This window comes from Eptatretus burgeri, chromosome 10 (genome assembly GCF_056783735.1).
Source record: "Eptatretus burgeri isolate ZD-2024b chromosome 10, Ebu_testis_v1, whole genome shotgun sequence".
Taxonomy (NCBI): domain Eukaryota; kingdom Metazoa; phylum Chordata; class Myxini; order Myxiniformes; family Myxinidae; genus Eptatretus; species Eptatretus burgeri.
The window spans coordinates 4,085,804-4,102,662 of NC_140970.1; the positions used below are offsets into that span (position 1 = coordinate 4,085,804).

Consider the following 16,859-nt stretch of genomic DNA (forward strand, 5'->3'; position numbering starts at 1 on the left):
CGTCGCTGCGTCCACTTTCCGCCGGTACTCCAGGGGCCTCCGTCTGGCCATCCCCCAGGCAGATGCCAGGCCCATCCCCATCTCCTTGAGATGATGGTCAACCTGCTGCAACCATGAGGCACGTGGTCGGCCCATTGGCCTCCTCCACTCATGAGACTCCCTCGCTGAGAGAATCTGGTGAGCAGGATCAGCGTCAGGAAAACGAGCCACATGTCCATACAGCCGCAGCTGACGCTCACGGACTATGCAGGTAACAAATCTCATCCGAGTCTCTCTCAGCAACCGCTCGTTGGACACAAAATCCGACCAGCGATAGCCAAGGATTCTCCGAAGACACCTGGTACCAAAGGAATTAAGTCTCCGTCTCAGATCCTTGGTCAAAGTCCAAGTCTCGCACCCATAGAGCAAGACTGGAAGTACCAAGGACCTGAAGACTCGGACTTTCGTCCTCCCGCACAGGTACCGGCAGTGCCACACCCCATGATCCAGTGAATCCATGACTCCCCAGGCCCGACCCAGACGTCTATTGACCTCCGGCTCACAACCTGCGGAGACATGAATATCACTGCCAAGGTAAGTGAATCTATCCACGACCTCAACATCCTCACCACAAACAGACACAGACAGGACAGCAGCATCCAAGATGTCACCGAAAGCCTGGATCTTTGTTTTGACCCAAGAAATCCGTAATCCCAACGGCTCCGACTCCTCATTCAGCACCTCGAGGGCCCCCAAGAGGATGTCTAAAGTCTCCGCAAAGATGACTGCATCATCTGCAAAATCAAGGTCTGAGATCTTGACATTGCCAAACGATGCACCGCAACTTGATCTCTCCGACATCCTCCCAAAAATCCAGTCCATACAAGTGCTGAAAAGTGTGGGGGCAAGTACACACCCCTGACGAACTCCAGTAACAACTGGAAATAAGTCAGAGATGGTACCACCACACTTCACAGCACTCTCAGTACCAGAGTAGAGTTCAGACATCAGATCGATCAGTTTTGGTGGCACCCCACGAAGACCAAGAATCCTCCAGAGGACATCCCGATTCACTGAATCGAACGCTTTACAGAGATCAACATAGGCTGCAAGCAGCCCCTGCCGAAACTCTCGTCTGCGTTCGGTGAGGACACGAAGTGCAAGGATACGGTCAATCGTTGACCTCTTTGGTGTAAAGCCTGACTGCTCTGGACGCTGGTGCTCAAGCAGATGGTGGCGAACCCTATCAAGAATTATCCGAGCAAAGACCTTGCCCGGCACTGAGAGCAGCGTCACCCCTCGGTAGTTGTTGCAGTCTTGGCGATCACCCTTCCCTTTCCAGAGAGGGACAACAAGGCCCCTCTTCCAGTCAGTTGGGATGATGCCTGTGTTCCAGGCAGAGCACAAAACTGCATGCAACGACGCGAGTGCAGCATTTCCACCAGCCTTGAGAAGTTCGGCATGGATGCCACAGATCCCTGGAGCTTTGCCCCGTTTCAACTGGTTCACCGCAGCCCGTGTTTCCACAAGCGATGGTGGACCACAGTTGATTCGAGGGTCAGCAACAGGGATTGTAACACCCTTGACGTCCAACTCGACAGCTGGGGGATCAGCCTGGTACAACCGCTCAAAGTAACCGGCCCAGCGGGCCTTCACTTCAGACTCCTCTGTCAAGAGCCTACCACTCTCTGCTCGAACTGCAGTGCTCCGAGGGATGGGCTTGGATGAACGTAATGCGCGAATTCCCCTGTAAGCGGGACGAGAATCACCTGTCCACAGGTGATGCTCTACCCCTCACAGATTCCTCGCACATAGGCCTCCTTGTCCACCCTCAGTGCACGTACAGTTTTACGCCTCAGCTCCCTGAACAGCTCAGCTCTGCCATTCAGCCTGGCCCTGCGACTCTGGTCAATGGTATCCAGTGTCCCTTGAGAGACAAAATTCTTCTTTGCCCTGCGGTGAACTCCAAGGCATCCACCGGCAACATCAAGGACGGTGGTCTTGAAGGTGCTCCACAACTCTTCAGGACCCCCAAAGCACCCAGACCCCCAAGTGTCCACTCAGCCTGTTCGCAAACTCCTCAGCTACTCTCTCATCCCTGAGCTTGGCAACATCCAGCCTAGGCTGGGATGGTACCATTCTCCAGGATTTAAGGTGCAGCTTTAGAGTTGCTACAACAAGCCTGTGGTCAGTATTGAGGAACTGAGCACTCCGGTAGACCCTGCAGTTCTGGATCATCCTCCAACGACCGTCAATGAGGACATGGTCAATCTCCTTTGCCACACCGCCAGCGTTGGAATACCAAGTCCAGCGATGAGCTTGCGGGCGCTGAAACCATGAACCAGCCACCCTAAGTCCATGACTTCTTGCAAAGTCAAGGAACTTAGTGCTATTCTGGTTCATAGTTCCTGACCCATGGGGACCAACACACACCTCATAACCATCCCTATCAGTTCCAGTCGATGCATTGAAATCCCCAAGACTAGAAGTGTATCTCGTCTGGGGCACTGATCAACCACAGACTCGAGTGTGGCGTAGAATGTGTCCTTCACGGTAAGATCACTCGCCTCAGTCGGAGCATAAATAGAGACCAGGGAAATGACACCTAAGGAGTGACGAATCCTTAATCTCATAATACGCTCGTTGACCGGTGTTACCTCAATTATCATTGGGGTCAGCTTATTGGACACAGCTACAGCAACTCCTTGGGTATGGTAACCATCAGAGCGACCAGACCAATAGTAGGTGTAACCACCCACCATTATCTCGCCGCAATCCGGTCTCCGAACCTCAGAGAGAGCTGCAATCCCGATGTCCAAACGCTTGAGCTCAGATGATAACAGAGACAGGTGATCATCCTCTCTTAGGGATAGGACATTCCAGGCACCCACCCGAAGGGACCGCCTCAGGTTAACCCAAGGAGACCGCCGTCTGGTGGACGACACCTCAGCACCACTCCGACACACTCTCCCGCAATCTGACCCAGGGATGTTACCCCGTGGTTTCCCTCCTATCAAAGATTGGGGGTCCCGAAGGCTTTGCCCCAATCCCATCATCCGGTGAGCTGCCCTGCGAAGGGAAGCTGCACAGGAGGTACTCCCACGGAGTGGGTTTTCAGATTTTTTTGCGTTTTTGCGTTTTGCGGAATGAAGCGTTTTACGGTGGCTGGAGTGCAAATCCTGCCACCAACCTCCTAATAAGAAGTAACCCAACTGCAGGAGGACGTCCGCAGACACAGTTGGGCACTAGATATGGATGGCCGTTGGCTCACAAGGAGCTCCTCCGCCCTTTGTGTGTGTGTGATATTTACAATTAAAATGTACTGATGACTCTTCGAACAAGCAATGGAATCAACAGAACATTGATTGAAGTGTGCAAACCGCCAGAGGAAACGAGGAGCTCCTGTTCCCCAAGGTGGTTAGCATTCTTCGATCAACGTTCTGTCGATTCCATTCATTGTTGTACCTGTTCAGATGCAGATAAACACTAGCCATCATGAGCAAGCCCAGTTTTCCATTCGACAATGATTCCATCAAGCCTCGGTTGAACATGCAGTGTGTCAATTGGACAATGGTCCATCCCCCTCCCCCTTCCCTTGTGAAGATTTGCTCACGAAGTATTCAGACTCTTCATGATGGGTTTGAGCATTCGTTTAAAACGTCGGCCAGTCATTTTCTCACAGCACGCAACAAACAACTGCCACTTTTAATCCAACAAAATGGGAACAAGTTGTTTAATATTACCGTCATACAATATTAACTTGGTAATAATGATCAAGATGTCAATCACTGGGTTTGAATCCATATGGATTTGATAGAGATAAATTGCTTTTATGTGCGACACAGCTTCAAACTTTACCAAGATCTTTTTTATTATAAAGGGTTGAAGGTCAAATGTATAAAGGCATTTGATGAAATATTTAAAACAGGGAATGACTGCAATTAAATGGTAAATTAGGCAAAGGAGCACGAATACGCACAACATAAGGCAGTCGGCACACATCATCCAACTCCAAGGAGATAACACGGTGGACATGGAGTGGGCTGGTGTAAAGCGTCTTACGAGGCGTTCAACTCCAGATTCCAAACAAAATTGATAAGCTAAATGTGGAAACACCAAAGTGGAAGTTTATAGCTGGGCAAAGATTCAAACCCAAGCTGAACAACTCAAAAGGTGAGCGCGCACGCCTCTCGAGTATCCTGCCAGCTCTAATTGTGTAAAGTCGAGATGGAATACAAATGATCTTCATTCTGACTCCATGAGCAACAAAACAGACCATTGCATTAAATATAAAAGAATGTGAACTTGGGATTTTAAAGACTCCACTGAACATAATGAGCAAAATGTGTTCATCTCCCAAAATATCTAAAACCAAGTGTCCTCGGTGCCCCCCATCCCTCAATCGGTCTTAATCTTAATCTCTCGCTAGCTCCCAAGGTTAAAAGAGGATTCAAAGAATGTATTTCACTGGGCACTCCCAAAAGTTTTCCTTATCTGCACATTGCCAAATTCTCATTCAAACTTTCATGCAATAAGCTCCATATTGTGCACTCTTGAAGAGCTAGGCCTATGTCTACAATTATAGCTTGACAGCACAACGTTTCCACCTTCAGTGAATTATAAACCCATCACTGAAACAGCCATTTTTCCCACGAAAACCTCCCCATTTCTTACACGTGGTACAAACTTCACGTGTTCAAGCCTGCAGTGTGTCGTGTGCAGGTGGGGCCTGATCAACAAATCTCAAAAACTTATGTCTGACCGGCTCGGGTGGGTGATGTGCGCTGGCCAGAGCTAACCCACTCCAGTCCACCAACCCCAAACCATCATGTCCCCAACTCACAAAGTCTTCTTGTTCTTTCACAATGTTTGATATTTTGAAACAAATAGATGGCCAATCAGAACAAAATTAAATGTCATTTTGCATGGAAGGAACCTTTCCAACAATTATCCATGGCATTGGAAGACGTCAAAGAGATGCGTCCACCAGGATAAGATCCAATTGATAACAAGGATTTGTGGGATCTAATGTAAAGCTACAAGGCGGGCAGCATGACTACCTGGACGTTGTACTCTCTCTCTTTGCAGTGTTGAGAACCGCTCATTCAGTGTCAGCTTTGTCTGAGGAGGGGTGAGGGGGGGGGGAGATAAATTAAATGCACAAATGTATCATTGCAGTGTTCAAGGTGACCACATTAAAAATAAACATTAAACATATTGTGAAAGGATAGCAATCGATAAAGTAGCTCGAGTGTTTGTTCGTGGAAGGGAGAGACAACCTGATTGGACAACTGGCGGATGTTATAGCGTAGTGGAACACCCTTTGGCTGTGTTGGGGCTGGCTTGGCGAGCACTGGTGGACGAAGAGACCTTTGCTTATTTGAGCTGTATGAGGAGGGTGCAAAAGATAGGATACGAGAATAAGAATGGCTGGTTAAGTAGGGAGAATAAGGAAAAACAAGGAAATTAGATGGAGGAAGAGGTCATTCGGCCCATTATGCCTGCGGCACACGAACATCAGATGAAATAAATCTGTTAATCCATCAAAATGACTTAATTTAATTGGGTGGGTAGGGGTAGGTGTGGGGATGAGAATGGTGTGGCAGGTTAAGGGATATCACCAGCGTTAAAAAAAAATTTTCATTATATATATGTGTGTGTGTCATATATATATATATATATATATATATATATATATATATATATATATATATATATATATATATATATATATATATATATATATATATATATATATATATAAATATATATAATATATATATAATATATATATAATATATATAATATATAATATATATATAATATATAATATATATATATATATATATAAATATATATATATAATATATATATATATATATATAATATATATATATATATATATATATAATATATATATATATATATATATAATATATATATATATATATATATATATATATATATATATATATATATATATATATATATATATATATATATATATATATATATATATATATATATATATATATATATATATATATATATATATATATATATATATATATATATATATATATATATATATATATATATATATATATATATATATATAATATATATATATATATATATATATATATAATATATATATATATATATATATATATATAATATATATATATATATAATATATATATATATATATAATATATATATATATATATATATATATATATTGGTCTTCGCGCCCGCCGGCGTGCGACGGCCACAACACTCGAATCGCGGCACGTCGCCCACCGGACGGACAATCCAGTCGTGACCCTCTCGGACTAACGCCGGGAACCAGTCACGGGTGGACCTTTCGGTCTCACCGCGATCGAGCCAATCAGCCCCCGCGTGGGATAGGGTTGCTCGCCAAATTCGAACTACCTAAGTACCCACGCGGAGGGTAGACCGGGCGATCGCACCTCGCCGCAGGTCGATTTCTCGGACACGGGCCACTTAAGCGACCCGTTCCGTACTATCAGAATAACCGAGCGGTGTTATCGTCGACCTCGACGGTTCGATTAATTATCGGGCGTATTCAGCCCACTACCAACCCTTTACGTGAAGCAAGATGGGGATTCAAAGAAAGAAATGACGAAGCGAAGCGGGAAACAGTTCAACAATAAATCACATTTATTCTCGGCACACGGGAAGCACACAAATACAATTCCACCAAATGCACACAAAAAAAAGAAAACACACTTCCATTTACACAAAAAGCAAACATAAAAGTGAAAACACAGTGCAGAGCTAATACCGACTACCGAGCACACGGCAACACTTATACAATTCCACTTCACAGACGGCGCTGACAACACATACCCAAAACCAAGGAAAAGAAATACCCTCAAGAATGAGGCAGGCCTGAGGCCGAGACCGGGTCGGGCCTACCCGTCTGGTGATGAGACGCGGAGCGGCGATGGCCCCGCAACCCGCGGGCCTCGTGGACAGTGCCTGGTAGGGGGTGGGAACGGGGCCCCCTTGGTCGCACTATCTCAGCGCGGGGGGAAACAGGAGGGGGTTGCTGATGCTCGGGGTATAGAGGATCTTTATTATCCCTGGTGTGCGTCTCCACCTCGGCCAGGTCGCGCTGCCGGCCTCCCTCGGGCGTGCAGCTCCTGGCACCGACGCGAGCACCCCCTCGTCCGGCTCTCTTCAGCTTCTCCAGCCACTGCAGGCTTCGGGCTCCAGTCTTCCACACTCGTCCCCTCCGTTCCGACTCCTTCTCGTTCTCGACTCCTTCTCGTTCTCGTTTGCGACTCTCTTCTGACTGACGAACACCGTCCTTTTATCCCCCCGTAACTTCGCCTTTGACCCCCTCCCTTTGACCTTTCACCTCGCTCCCCATTGGCCCGAGAAAAAGTGGGCGTGAAGGCTTTTTGATCCACAAATTTGCATATATCGATCGTTCTGGAGGCGGGGCCAAATCGCCCCTCGCTCACCGATTGGACGGCAAAAAGTGGGCGTGTGTCGTTTTTGATCCGTTTTTGAAGCAGAAAATCCGTGATTTTGTACACGCTGTTCGACGCGCGTTCTGCATGAGTCCAACACCGGTACCCACAGCGGGGCAAGAACGGTGGCGATGCTACGGTGGCGAGGTGTGACGGGAAGGTCGTGGCGGTTGTGGTGAAGCGGTGGTTGTGGTTGGTGGTTGATGTTGTGGTTGTGATCATGGCGGTTGGTCCAAAATAAAGATAGTGAAAGAAAAACGGCTATCCTGAAGAGTCGCAGCACGTATAAATGACATGTATTCCCACTAGACAACGGGTTTGGGCCTAACTACACATGTACTTACCGAGATACCTCACCTAAGGGACCTGAATGGTGGTTTGCGAATCTGGTAACCACAACAATATATATATATATATATATATATATATATATATATATATATATATATATATATATATATATATATATATATATATATATATATATATATATATATATATATATATATATATATATATATATATATATATATATATATATAATATATATATATATATATATATATATATATATATATATATATATATATATATATATATATATATATATATATATATATATATATATATATATAAAATATATATATATATATATATATATATATATATATATATATATATATATATATATAAAATATATATATATAAAATATATATATATAAAATATATATATATATATATAATATATATATAATATATATAAAATATATATATAAAATATATATATATAAAATATATATATATATATATATAAAATATATATATATATATATAAAATATATATATATATATAAAATATATATATATATAAAATATATAATATATATATAAAATATATATATATAAAATATATATATATATATAAAATATATATATATAAAATATAATATATATATATAAAATATAATATATATATATAAAATATATATATATATATAAAATATAATATATATATATAAAATATATATAATATATATATATATATATATATATATATATATATATATATATATATATATATATATATTATATATATATATAAAATATATATAATATATATATATATTATATATATATATATAATATATATATATATATATATATATATATATATATAATATATATAAATATATATATATATATATATATATATATATATATATAATATATATATATATATTCGTATTCAGTCCGATTCACACCAGCCTGGACGGACAGCCGAACAGTTTTCACTTGGAAGCGAACAGCCGATAGAGATCCTTGGAGATTATGGCACGCGTGGGATGGAGGGCGGCAAGGGCACATACCAGACGGAAGCACACAAGTTTATCCTTGAAACCACAACGAAAAAAACAAAAGTAATTCCAACAAATAATGGTTTAATGAACATAAATCAAAGATTTATAATGAAAATAACGAGTGAAAATGAAATGTGAGGCAACACGAAATCCTAATTTGAGACGTCTCCATTCGGTCACAAAAACAGACAAAGGGAAAAGTAAAAATAAAATAAAATCCCCCTTTTATGCCAGCACTCAGCTTGTGTCCAGAGATGACCTTTTAGGAGCATCACAGTCGTTGAACTGCATAGCCACCACGCAGGAAAACTCACCAAGTCACTGGTCACGTACGTGAGGTGTGGCACGGACAGTCTTCAACACCAGGAATCGTGAAATGCCGTACAGTTTCTTCTCATGACTCACTCCAACCACTCACTCGAAGTCCCAGGTCTACACCTTTCTCCTTGATCATACAACAAGGCGATTGCTGAAGCTCCGAGACAAGGTCAAGAGATGCGCTCTTTTCCTTCTCTCCTCCTCAAAGCGGAGAAATTTCACGACCCAGTCGAACAGTCAATGGCTTGCGTATTGCTCCAGCACATAAACAAATTCACCCAGCACGAGCAACGAGAATCGTGCTGATATTTCGTCGTGTCGAGAGGGACCAGAGCCTTATGCTTTTCTTCCAATCGCCCTCTTGTCTCTCTAACCCCTTCTTCCTCTCTCTCTCTCCTCCTCAAACGTGCAAACTTCACGACTCAGCTGAACAGGCAATGGCCAGCATCCTGTTCCAGCACACGAGCAAATTCACACAGCACGAACAACGAGAATCGAGCAGTCTTCTTGACCGTGGCGAGAAGCCAGAGAGGTTGTATGTGTTCTGACCGCCATCTCCACACTATCATCCCCTCTTACGTCACACCGACCAATCATCAGCCTCAGGGGCGTGGCCTGCCGGTAGGAAGCTGGGAAGGTGGGGTTTTTGCCTGTTTGGAAATGTTCGGCTCTATTGTTGTTGTTGTAGTTGTTAGCATAAAAACGTGGTTCTTTTATTGCCGCCTTTGTAAATGCAAAAACGTAGGAAAAGGTCACAGGGGGCAATCTCTACTGGGAGAACGAGCCTTAAACCCTCCCTAGTTAACACAGCACCACCCCCAATGTAGTGACACAACAATTTTCCTGACTTAATTGACATCGAGATGTCTCCTGCTCGTCCACGGACCATGCTATGCTATACAATCCTATCTTTACTCTGAAATCCTCCATCTACCCCACAAACATAACAGTATGTTACAGTACTGTGCAAAGGTTTGGGTTATTTTCACTTTTGTGGTGCTATTCCCCATTAAACATTTGTTATTCAGATTTAAGTGTGCAATATATAATAATAACAATAATTATTCAAATTTCTGTGAAAGTCAATTATTTAATATCACAGTTACCTTAAGTATAGTGTGTAGGATAAATAAGGAAGTTGAAAAAGTTTGATTTTTGTTAAACATGTTACATTATCATGTGCTAGTATTATCCACTTTCTACAAATAAAACATATGCAGCAAACAGTTTGTGGATTTTTGTACAGTAAATAATAATAATAAATTATTGAAATAATCAACAACAGTTACATTAAATGTACATTGCAAGAAACCACAATAAAATGTGCAGGGAATACGTTCCTGAAAAATGCTGTGAATGTCGTGGCATTGTTTAAATTTTTTTTAAAAAGAAACTTTTAACATGGTCTTGGCTCGTGGAAGAGCGATTACACAAAACAAATCAGGACAACATAAAAAAGGGAACAGCAGGAGAAAGCGGAAACAACAACAGGGTGGAGGGAGAAAGTCAAAGATGGACAAACAAGGGATGCAGGTAACTGAGGGGTAAAGGAGAATGCAAAGGGTGGACAATATGGATACATAAGCAAAATTGTTTAACTAGTTTATGATTTTGTCAAGATCTGAGGAGAGCGAAGAGGCTGCTTGCCAGTCTGTCAGAAGGATGAGGGATCTCACGGCAGCGAGTGGAGTCATCAGCAAAGAGATAGAGTATTTTCCAGTCAGTGAGATCATTGATGAATATTAGGAATAAAATGGGGCCAAGGACACTGCCTTGGGAGAGCCACACGTTGACTGAAAGGGCAGGAGTCAGTTATCCAAGAGTGGAGTTTGCCTTGGATTCCATAGGCAGACAGTTTGGAGAGCAAGGCAGAATGCCAGACTAAATCGAAATCTCGAGATGTGTCCAGGGAGATGAACCTGATCTGATGTCTGATATTGAGGGCCTCCACCATTGTTTGGAGAGTAGAAGCAGCATGTCCAAGGTAGAGTGACCAGGTCTGAATCTGAATTTATCTGAGATGAGGCTGTTGGAGAAAAGGAATGATTTTATGTTAACTGCAATGATGGATTCCATGACCTTGCTGATGATTGGAAGTACAGTAAGCTAATTTGCCTGGAGTCAAGGGGATCCGTTTTTGCACATTTTAATGTGTGATGTTATTTGGCTGATTTCCAATTTCCCAGGTGGATAGAGGAGACCAGTCCTGAAGTGTTAAAAAAAAAACTGCCAAAAAACGAAGCACGAATGTCGAAGCAGGTCACACTTTATGACCTGCGAATGGTGAATCTGTGAATAGCGGGGTCCGACAGTACATGAAATTAGTTTTCATCAGCTTGTTCACTTGCTTGAAAGTCTATGAGTGGGTTCAGAATGGTGCCAAGGAAGCAACTTTCAACAGAACAGCATGTGAAGATCCAAACTCTGCAAGAAGGGCACTGTGGTTTTATATCAAGAAAATAGCAGAAAAGCTGAATATCACCTACAATGGTATGATGTACACTTTGCAACATCTGAAATAAACTGGCTCAGTACAAGACAAGAAAAGGCCAAGAAGACCCAGAAGAACCTCCCCAAGGCAAGCCAAGCACTTGAAGTTGCTAAGCTTATGTGACGCAAGAAAATTGAGTCAGCAGCTGACAAATGAAATGAAACATGCCTAAACATTAACATCTCATCCAGCACTGAACAGAAGGTTGATTGCAGCAAGTCTCCACGGCAGAGTTGCAAGGAAGAAACCACTACTGAGACCACAGAATAAGGTTAAAAGATTGAAATTTGCAAGAAAACACGTATATTGGGAAACTGAATAATGGAATCAGGTACTCTGGTCTTATGGGATTTTTTTGGATCCAAGAGATGCTAGTTCATACACTGAAGACCTGGAGAACATTACGATATGCAATGTTTGTAGCCTGTCATGAAACAAATGGGTTGTATCTCACAGGGGTTGGCTCTGTGACTGGGTTGTATCTCAACTTTTGGTTTTGGAAAACTTGTTAAAAATCAATGGGGTGCTAACGAAGGAGATGTACAAGCAGATACTGCAGCACCATGCAATTCTTCCGAGAAATTGTTGAATCTGAAGGCCATTAATTTTCCAACAAGATAATTATCCAAAACACACAATATTGTAAAACAGTATTTGGAGAACAAGGTTACAGCTGGTGTTCTTCAAGTGAGAATGGGCATCTCAGAGTTTGGACCTGAATCCTATCAAGGCCACGTGGAATTACCTGGAAACAGGGAAGAACAAGAGGAAGCCCACTCACCTTGCAGAACTCAACTTAATCTAATACAGGATATTGAACAAAATATTCCGGGAAGAATGCTTCAGTCGTATACAAGAAGCATGGGTAAAAGAGTGATGGCATTCAATAAGGCAGAAGGCAGACACACAAAGTATTGACTGAAACTGTAAAATAACACTTGTTATTTTACTGAAGCAGTTTGTTTCACACATATAAATTATCACTGATAATTTTATGAATTTATCCAAAGTAAGAACATCTTTGGACGAACACAAACTTTTGCACAGCATTGTATAGTGCCTTCAGAAAGTATTCACACCACTTGACTTCTGTCACATTTTGTTGTGTACAGCCTGAATTTAAAATGGATTAAATTTAATTTTTTGGCACCGATCAACACAAAATACCCCATAATGAGAAATTGAAAACACGTTTTCAGAAATTCTTGCAAATGAATGAAAAATGAAAAGCTGAAATGTCTTGCATCAATAAGTATTGTTACGGATCCGGGGATCAAGTTTCACCATGAGGGAAGCACTCGAGTTCCTCTCGAACACCCAGTCCTGAGTTCACCAGGCACAAATAACTTTGCGCTCCGGCGGGTTGTTAAGCAACCACGAGTGCCAATTTGTACTGCCACTTCGGTAGGGTTACACTACTTCACGTGATACCTTACGTGTGGACAGCCACACCGGGGGGGGGGGGGGTCTCGTGCCCTCGATGCGTACTCAAATTAACTCAACGGATTTGGTGCAGCCGAGCGGAGCTGCGAGTATGCACCGGCTAACAAGAGCAAATTACGTGGGGCAGAACTTCCTGGCGAACTTCATACGGACTATGCTGGACCAACAGGGAAAAGACGTGATGAGCTGAATACATTTATCACAAGCAGGTTTATTTATAACAAGGGAAATGCAAATATTTTCAAAAGAAACAAGACCGTACAGACCTATACCGATATAATGAACTAACACTCTTAACTTATACAAGACAGGTGCCATCAGAAACATAACCCGAGGAAAGTTAGTTGAATCGGAATAACACAACAAAATTTGAAAAAGTCAAGGGGTGGAATATTTTCTGAAGACACTGTCTATTTTTGGAGGGGTGGAGGGTGGGCAAAGGTGGTTTTAGGGTGAAGAATATACAACAATGACCACACACTATCCATTGACGAGACCCGCTCACAGACACCACACTCAGCACAGATTACGCAAATCACCCATCCATAAGCTACTTACAAGTCCTGCCAATATCCCGAGACCCCTCTATCTCCAATGTAAGCCTGGTGTTGGCTTAGTGGTTAGGGTGGCTGGCTTGGGATCCTAGGGTCCTGAGTTCGAGCCCTGTTCGCCACTGAATTAACACCAGGGGGTTGACTCAGCCTGTCATCTTTACGAGGTCGGCAAAATGAGTACCAATGTACTGGTCCCGGTGTACTCCCCGGTTAGAATAGGTGTACCATATCCCTGTGTGTCGTAAGAGGTGACCAGGGTTGGCGTCAGGAAGGACATTCCGCCATTAAAAAAAAATTGCTTCAAGAAGGGAACCATGATTGCATGGAGCCCACAAAAAGCTAACCCCTGCTCAGCAGGGAAAAATGGCTGTAAAAAGGCCGTTTTCCTCTATCTCGAGAATGTGTTGAGTTACCTATCTCATTCCAATTTAAACGTATCTACTGTTTCTGCTGCTCTACATTTCCAGGGAGACAATTCCATGCATGAACTACTCTGAATGAAAGACCATCGCCTTACTACCGTCTTAACTCTTTACTCTCAGGCTATGGCCCCTGGTTCTATCACTATCTATTTTGCTGAAGTACTCTTCTGCACTTATTTTATCTATTCACTTCATCATCATAAACATCTCCATCAAATCGCCTTGTAACAGCCTCCTTTCTAATGTATAAAGTCCTGTCTCCTTCAGCCGCTTCTAACAGATGAATCAAGCTAGACCGGGAATCAATACAGTTGCCCTACACAACTAGATGGATTCCAGGCAGATGCACCACAACTATATGCACCCTCTATAGGGCAGCTATGCCCTTCCCCAGATGTGGTGACCAAAACTGCACACAATATTCTTGATGAAGCCTCTAAATTCCTGTACAGTGTTAAAACTATATCCTTTGATTTATAATTTACCCCCCTAGAAATACAACCCAAAAACCTGTTTGCTTCACCTACGGCTGCCTGGCACTGTCCTGTCTGCTTACCCTTGGGCAATGGGTAAGGAGAAGAGGGTACTTACATTGGTGCTTGCGGGTTGGTGATGGAGACAGTAAGAAGAGAAGAAGATGCAACACTGCTCTCACCCATTTGCCTATGTGGCAAGTAATGCAAGGGAGGTTAAAAACATGACCTTTTAGCTTACACACAGAAACATCATATCATGGACATCAAAATGGGTTACTTGTTTCGTTGTTTTGCAGAAGGCCGTCGCTTCTGCTTCAAACTTGGAACTGCAGTTTGGGTCTGTGAACACGAGAGGATGAAGAGAAAATGTGTTGAGTTTATATTAAATACAAACAACGATTGTAATAGAGCAAACCAATTTATTTACCCAAAAGTGTGTTACCTCTGAATCTTGGTAAAGTTCTCATGGGAAAGTTTGTATAAAACAAATTGAGAATCGGCTTTTTATTCAAGTGTTTGAACCATTCAAATGAGCTGGCAGGATGGCCCAGACCCTAAATGTGTGCGCACTCACCTCTAAGCTCTCGGCCCAGCTATAAACTGTCATCCTGGTGTTTCACAGGCAGGGTGATTCCTCAATGTATGTGCCGTCCCTCGGATGGACATTAAACAGGTGTCATATCTACCAGCTTTTGTTGCTGGATGTTTAGGATCCCACGGTGACTTTCGCGAAGAGTTGGCGAGCTATCACCAGCACCATTGCCAAATTCCAAATTCCTGCTCTAACCCACAGGGGGCAGTGCATTAGTGGCACAGCAGCACCCTGAGCCAATGATGCTACCCAAAAACATTGTGCTGCATACAGGAGGCGGTGGCAGCCATTCAAATGTCATACTAATGGTCGTTTTTACACCTGCTGCATGTGGTATGGCATCAACATCCAGAAGTGCTTTTCACACAGAAGCCCCTTTTGTGATTTCACGATTGTAGGAAAGTCATTTAAGCAAAGTCCAGGTGGCAATGTAACTTGGGGGTTTTCTGGAGGGTGGCTGTTGCGACAACTTCCAGTTATGTGCACCTGCCTTTGAATTTATATTCATCTATAAACTGTCATCCTGGTGTTTTTCATGCAGGGCAAGGCATCAATGTGTTGTTCACAGCAAGAAAGCAAGACACCTTGTGCGTAATAAATATAATTACTGCTTTTTGTAATTACGCTGTGGGAATTTATGTTTGTGGAGTAGAACACACAAAAAAAGCAGACAATAGAGTGAATATTTCATTTTAACACAAGACTTGAAATGACGTAATCCAACTCAGAATGCTCGATTTGCATGCACAGAAACCCCGAGAAACTGTGGTGTTCTGAGCACCATAAATTATATCGCATGCGCGAGACAAGGATTGTTATCTAAAATGGCTCACAAAGCTTGTAAGAGAAGCCAAAAATACTTAAAATTGTACTTGAGAGAAATTGGCTATGTCTCTGCCTAACAAAAGACTTGGAGCAGTGCAATCTCCCGACCATGTAGGCTGGGACAAGGCCCGAGTGGACGGGGGGTGCTACACAAATCCTCGATAGATCGCTACTACCGAGTGGACTTTGAACCTTGTCAGAGTGCCTCCTGTGAACGTGGCAGGCTCAGTGATTTGTTTAATGGAAGTCTACAATTGGAAAGATGATGCTGTGCATCATTACCAAGTTACTGCAAACAATTCTGCAGCCAAGGACATCGCGACGTGAAAATACACAAAGCTTGTGCCAGCTATCTTTATGTGGAGCTGGATGCATGAGGTCGACTTCCTTGAGGAAGTCTGGTTTGGGTGCTTCTGAACACCAATGGGAAGGACATATCTGAGGCTTGTGAATGTAAAGAGTAAGTTTTAAATTATGACATTCACTATTAATTACGTTAGGAGGGTGGGGGTGGGGGTGTGGGATATGGGAGCTAAAGGATCTGTGAGGACTGTTATAGGTTTGTTTTGATCTCGACTCGCAAGATAAATTATACGAGATTTTTGCATCTATTATTAAAAGTTGGTGTGTGTGTGTGTGTGTGTGTGTGTGTGTGTGTGTGTGTGTGTGTGTGTGTGTGTGTGTGTGTGTGTGTGTGTGTGTGTGTGTGTGTGTGTGTGTGTGTGTGTGTGTGTGTGTGTGTGTGTGTGTGTGTGTGTGTGTGTGTGTGTTATTAAATCCAATGTGACCACTCATTTGTATTAACAGGAAATGAACGATAGGAAATAAACACCTCTCAATCTCATCCACGGATATTTCTCCCATTTCCTATATTTCTGAGAATGCAATTTGCATCATG

At 42.4% G+C, this 16,859-nt stretch overlaps 1 protein-coding gene and 1 long non-coding RNA gene across 3 annotated transcripts in view; one reads left to right on the forward strand and one right to left on the reverse strand.

Annotated features, from left to right (window-relative positions):
* Positions 1 to 3,665: 3,665 nt before the first annotated feature.
* FYTTD1 (forty-two-three domain containing 1) overlaps positions 3,666 to 16,859 on the reverse strand; it is a 35,676-nt gene continuing 22,482 nt past the window's right edge. For both annotated transcript variants that reach the window (XM_085896886.1, XM_085896885.1), the window contains 4 exons: positions 14,822 to 14,883; positions 14,660 to 14,731; positions 5,259 to 5,364; positions 3,666 to 5,100 (listed from right to left, as the gene is read on the reverse strand). In XM_085896886.1, the coding sequence (XP_085753012.1) occupies positions 5,005 to 5,100; positions 5,259 to 5,364; positions 14,660 to 14,731; positions 14,822 to 14,883 (336 nt within the window). In that variant the 3' untranslated portion in view covers positions 3,666 to 5,004. The remainder of the gene's footprint in view (positions 5,101 to 5,258; positions 5,365 to 14,659; positions 14,732 to 14,821; positions 14,884 to 16,859) is intronic.
* On the forward strand, positions 8,716 to 16,697 carry LOC147017848 (uncharacterized). Its single transcript, XR_015062167.1, has 2 exons — positions 8,716 to 14,637; positions 14,841 to 16,697. It is a non-coding gene; the product is annotated as an uncharacterized LOC147017848 (long non-coding RNA).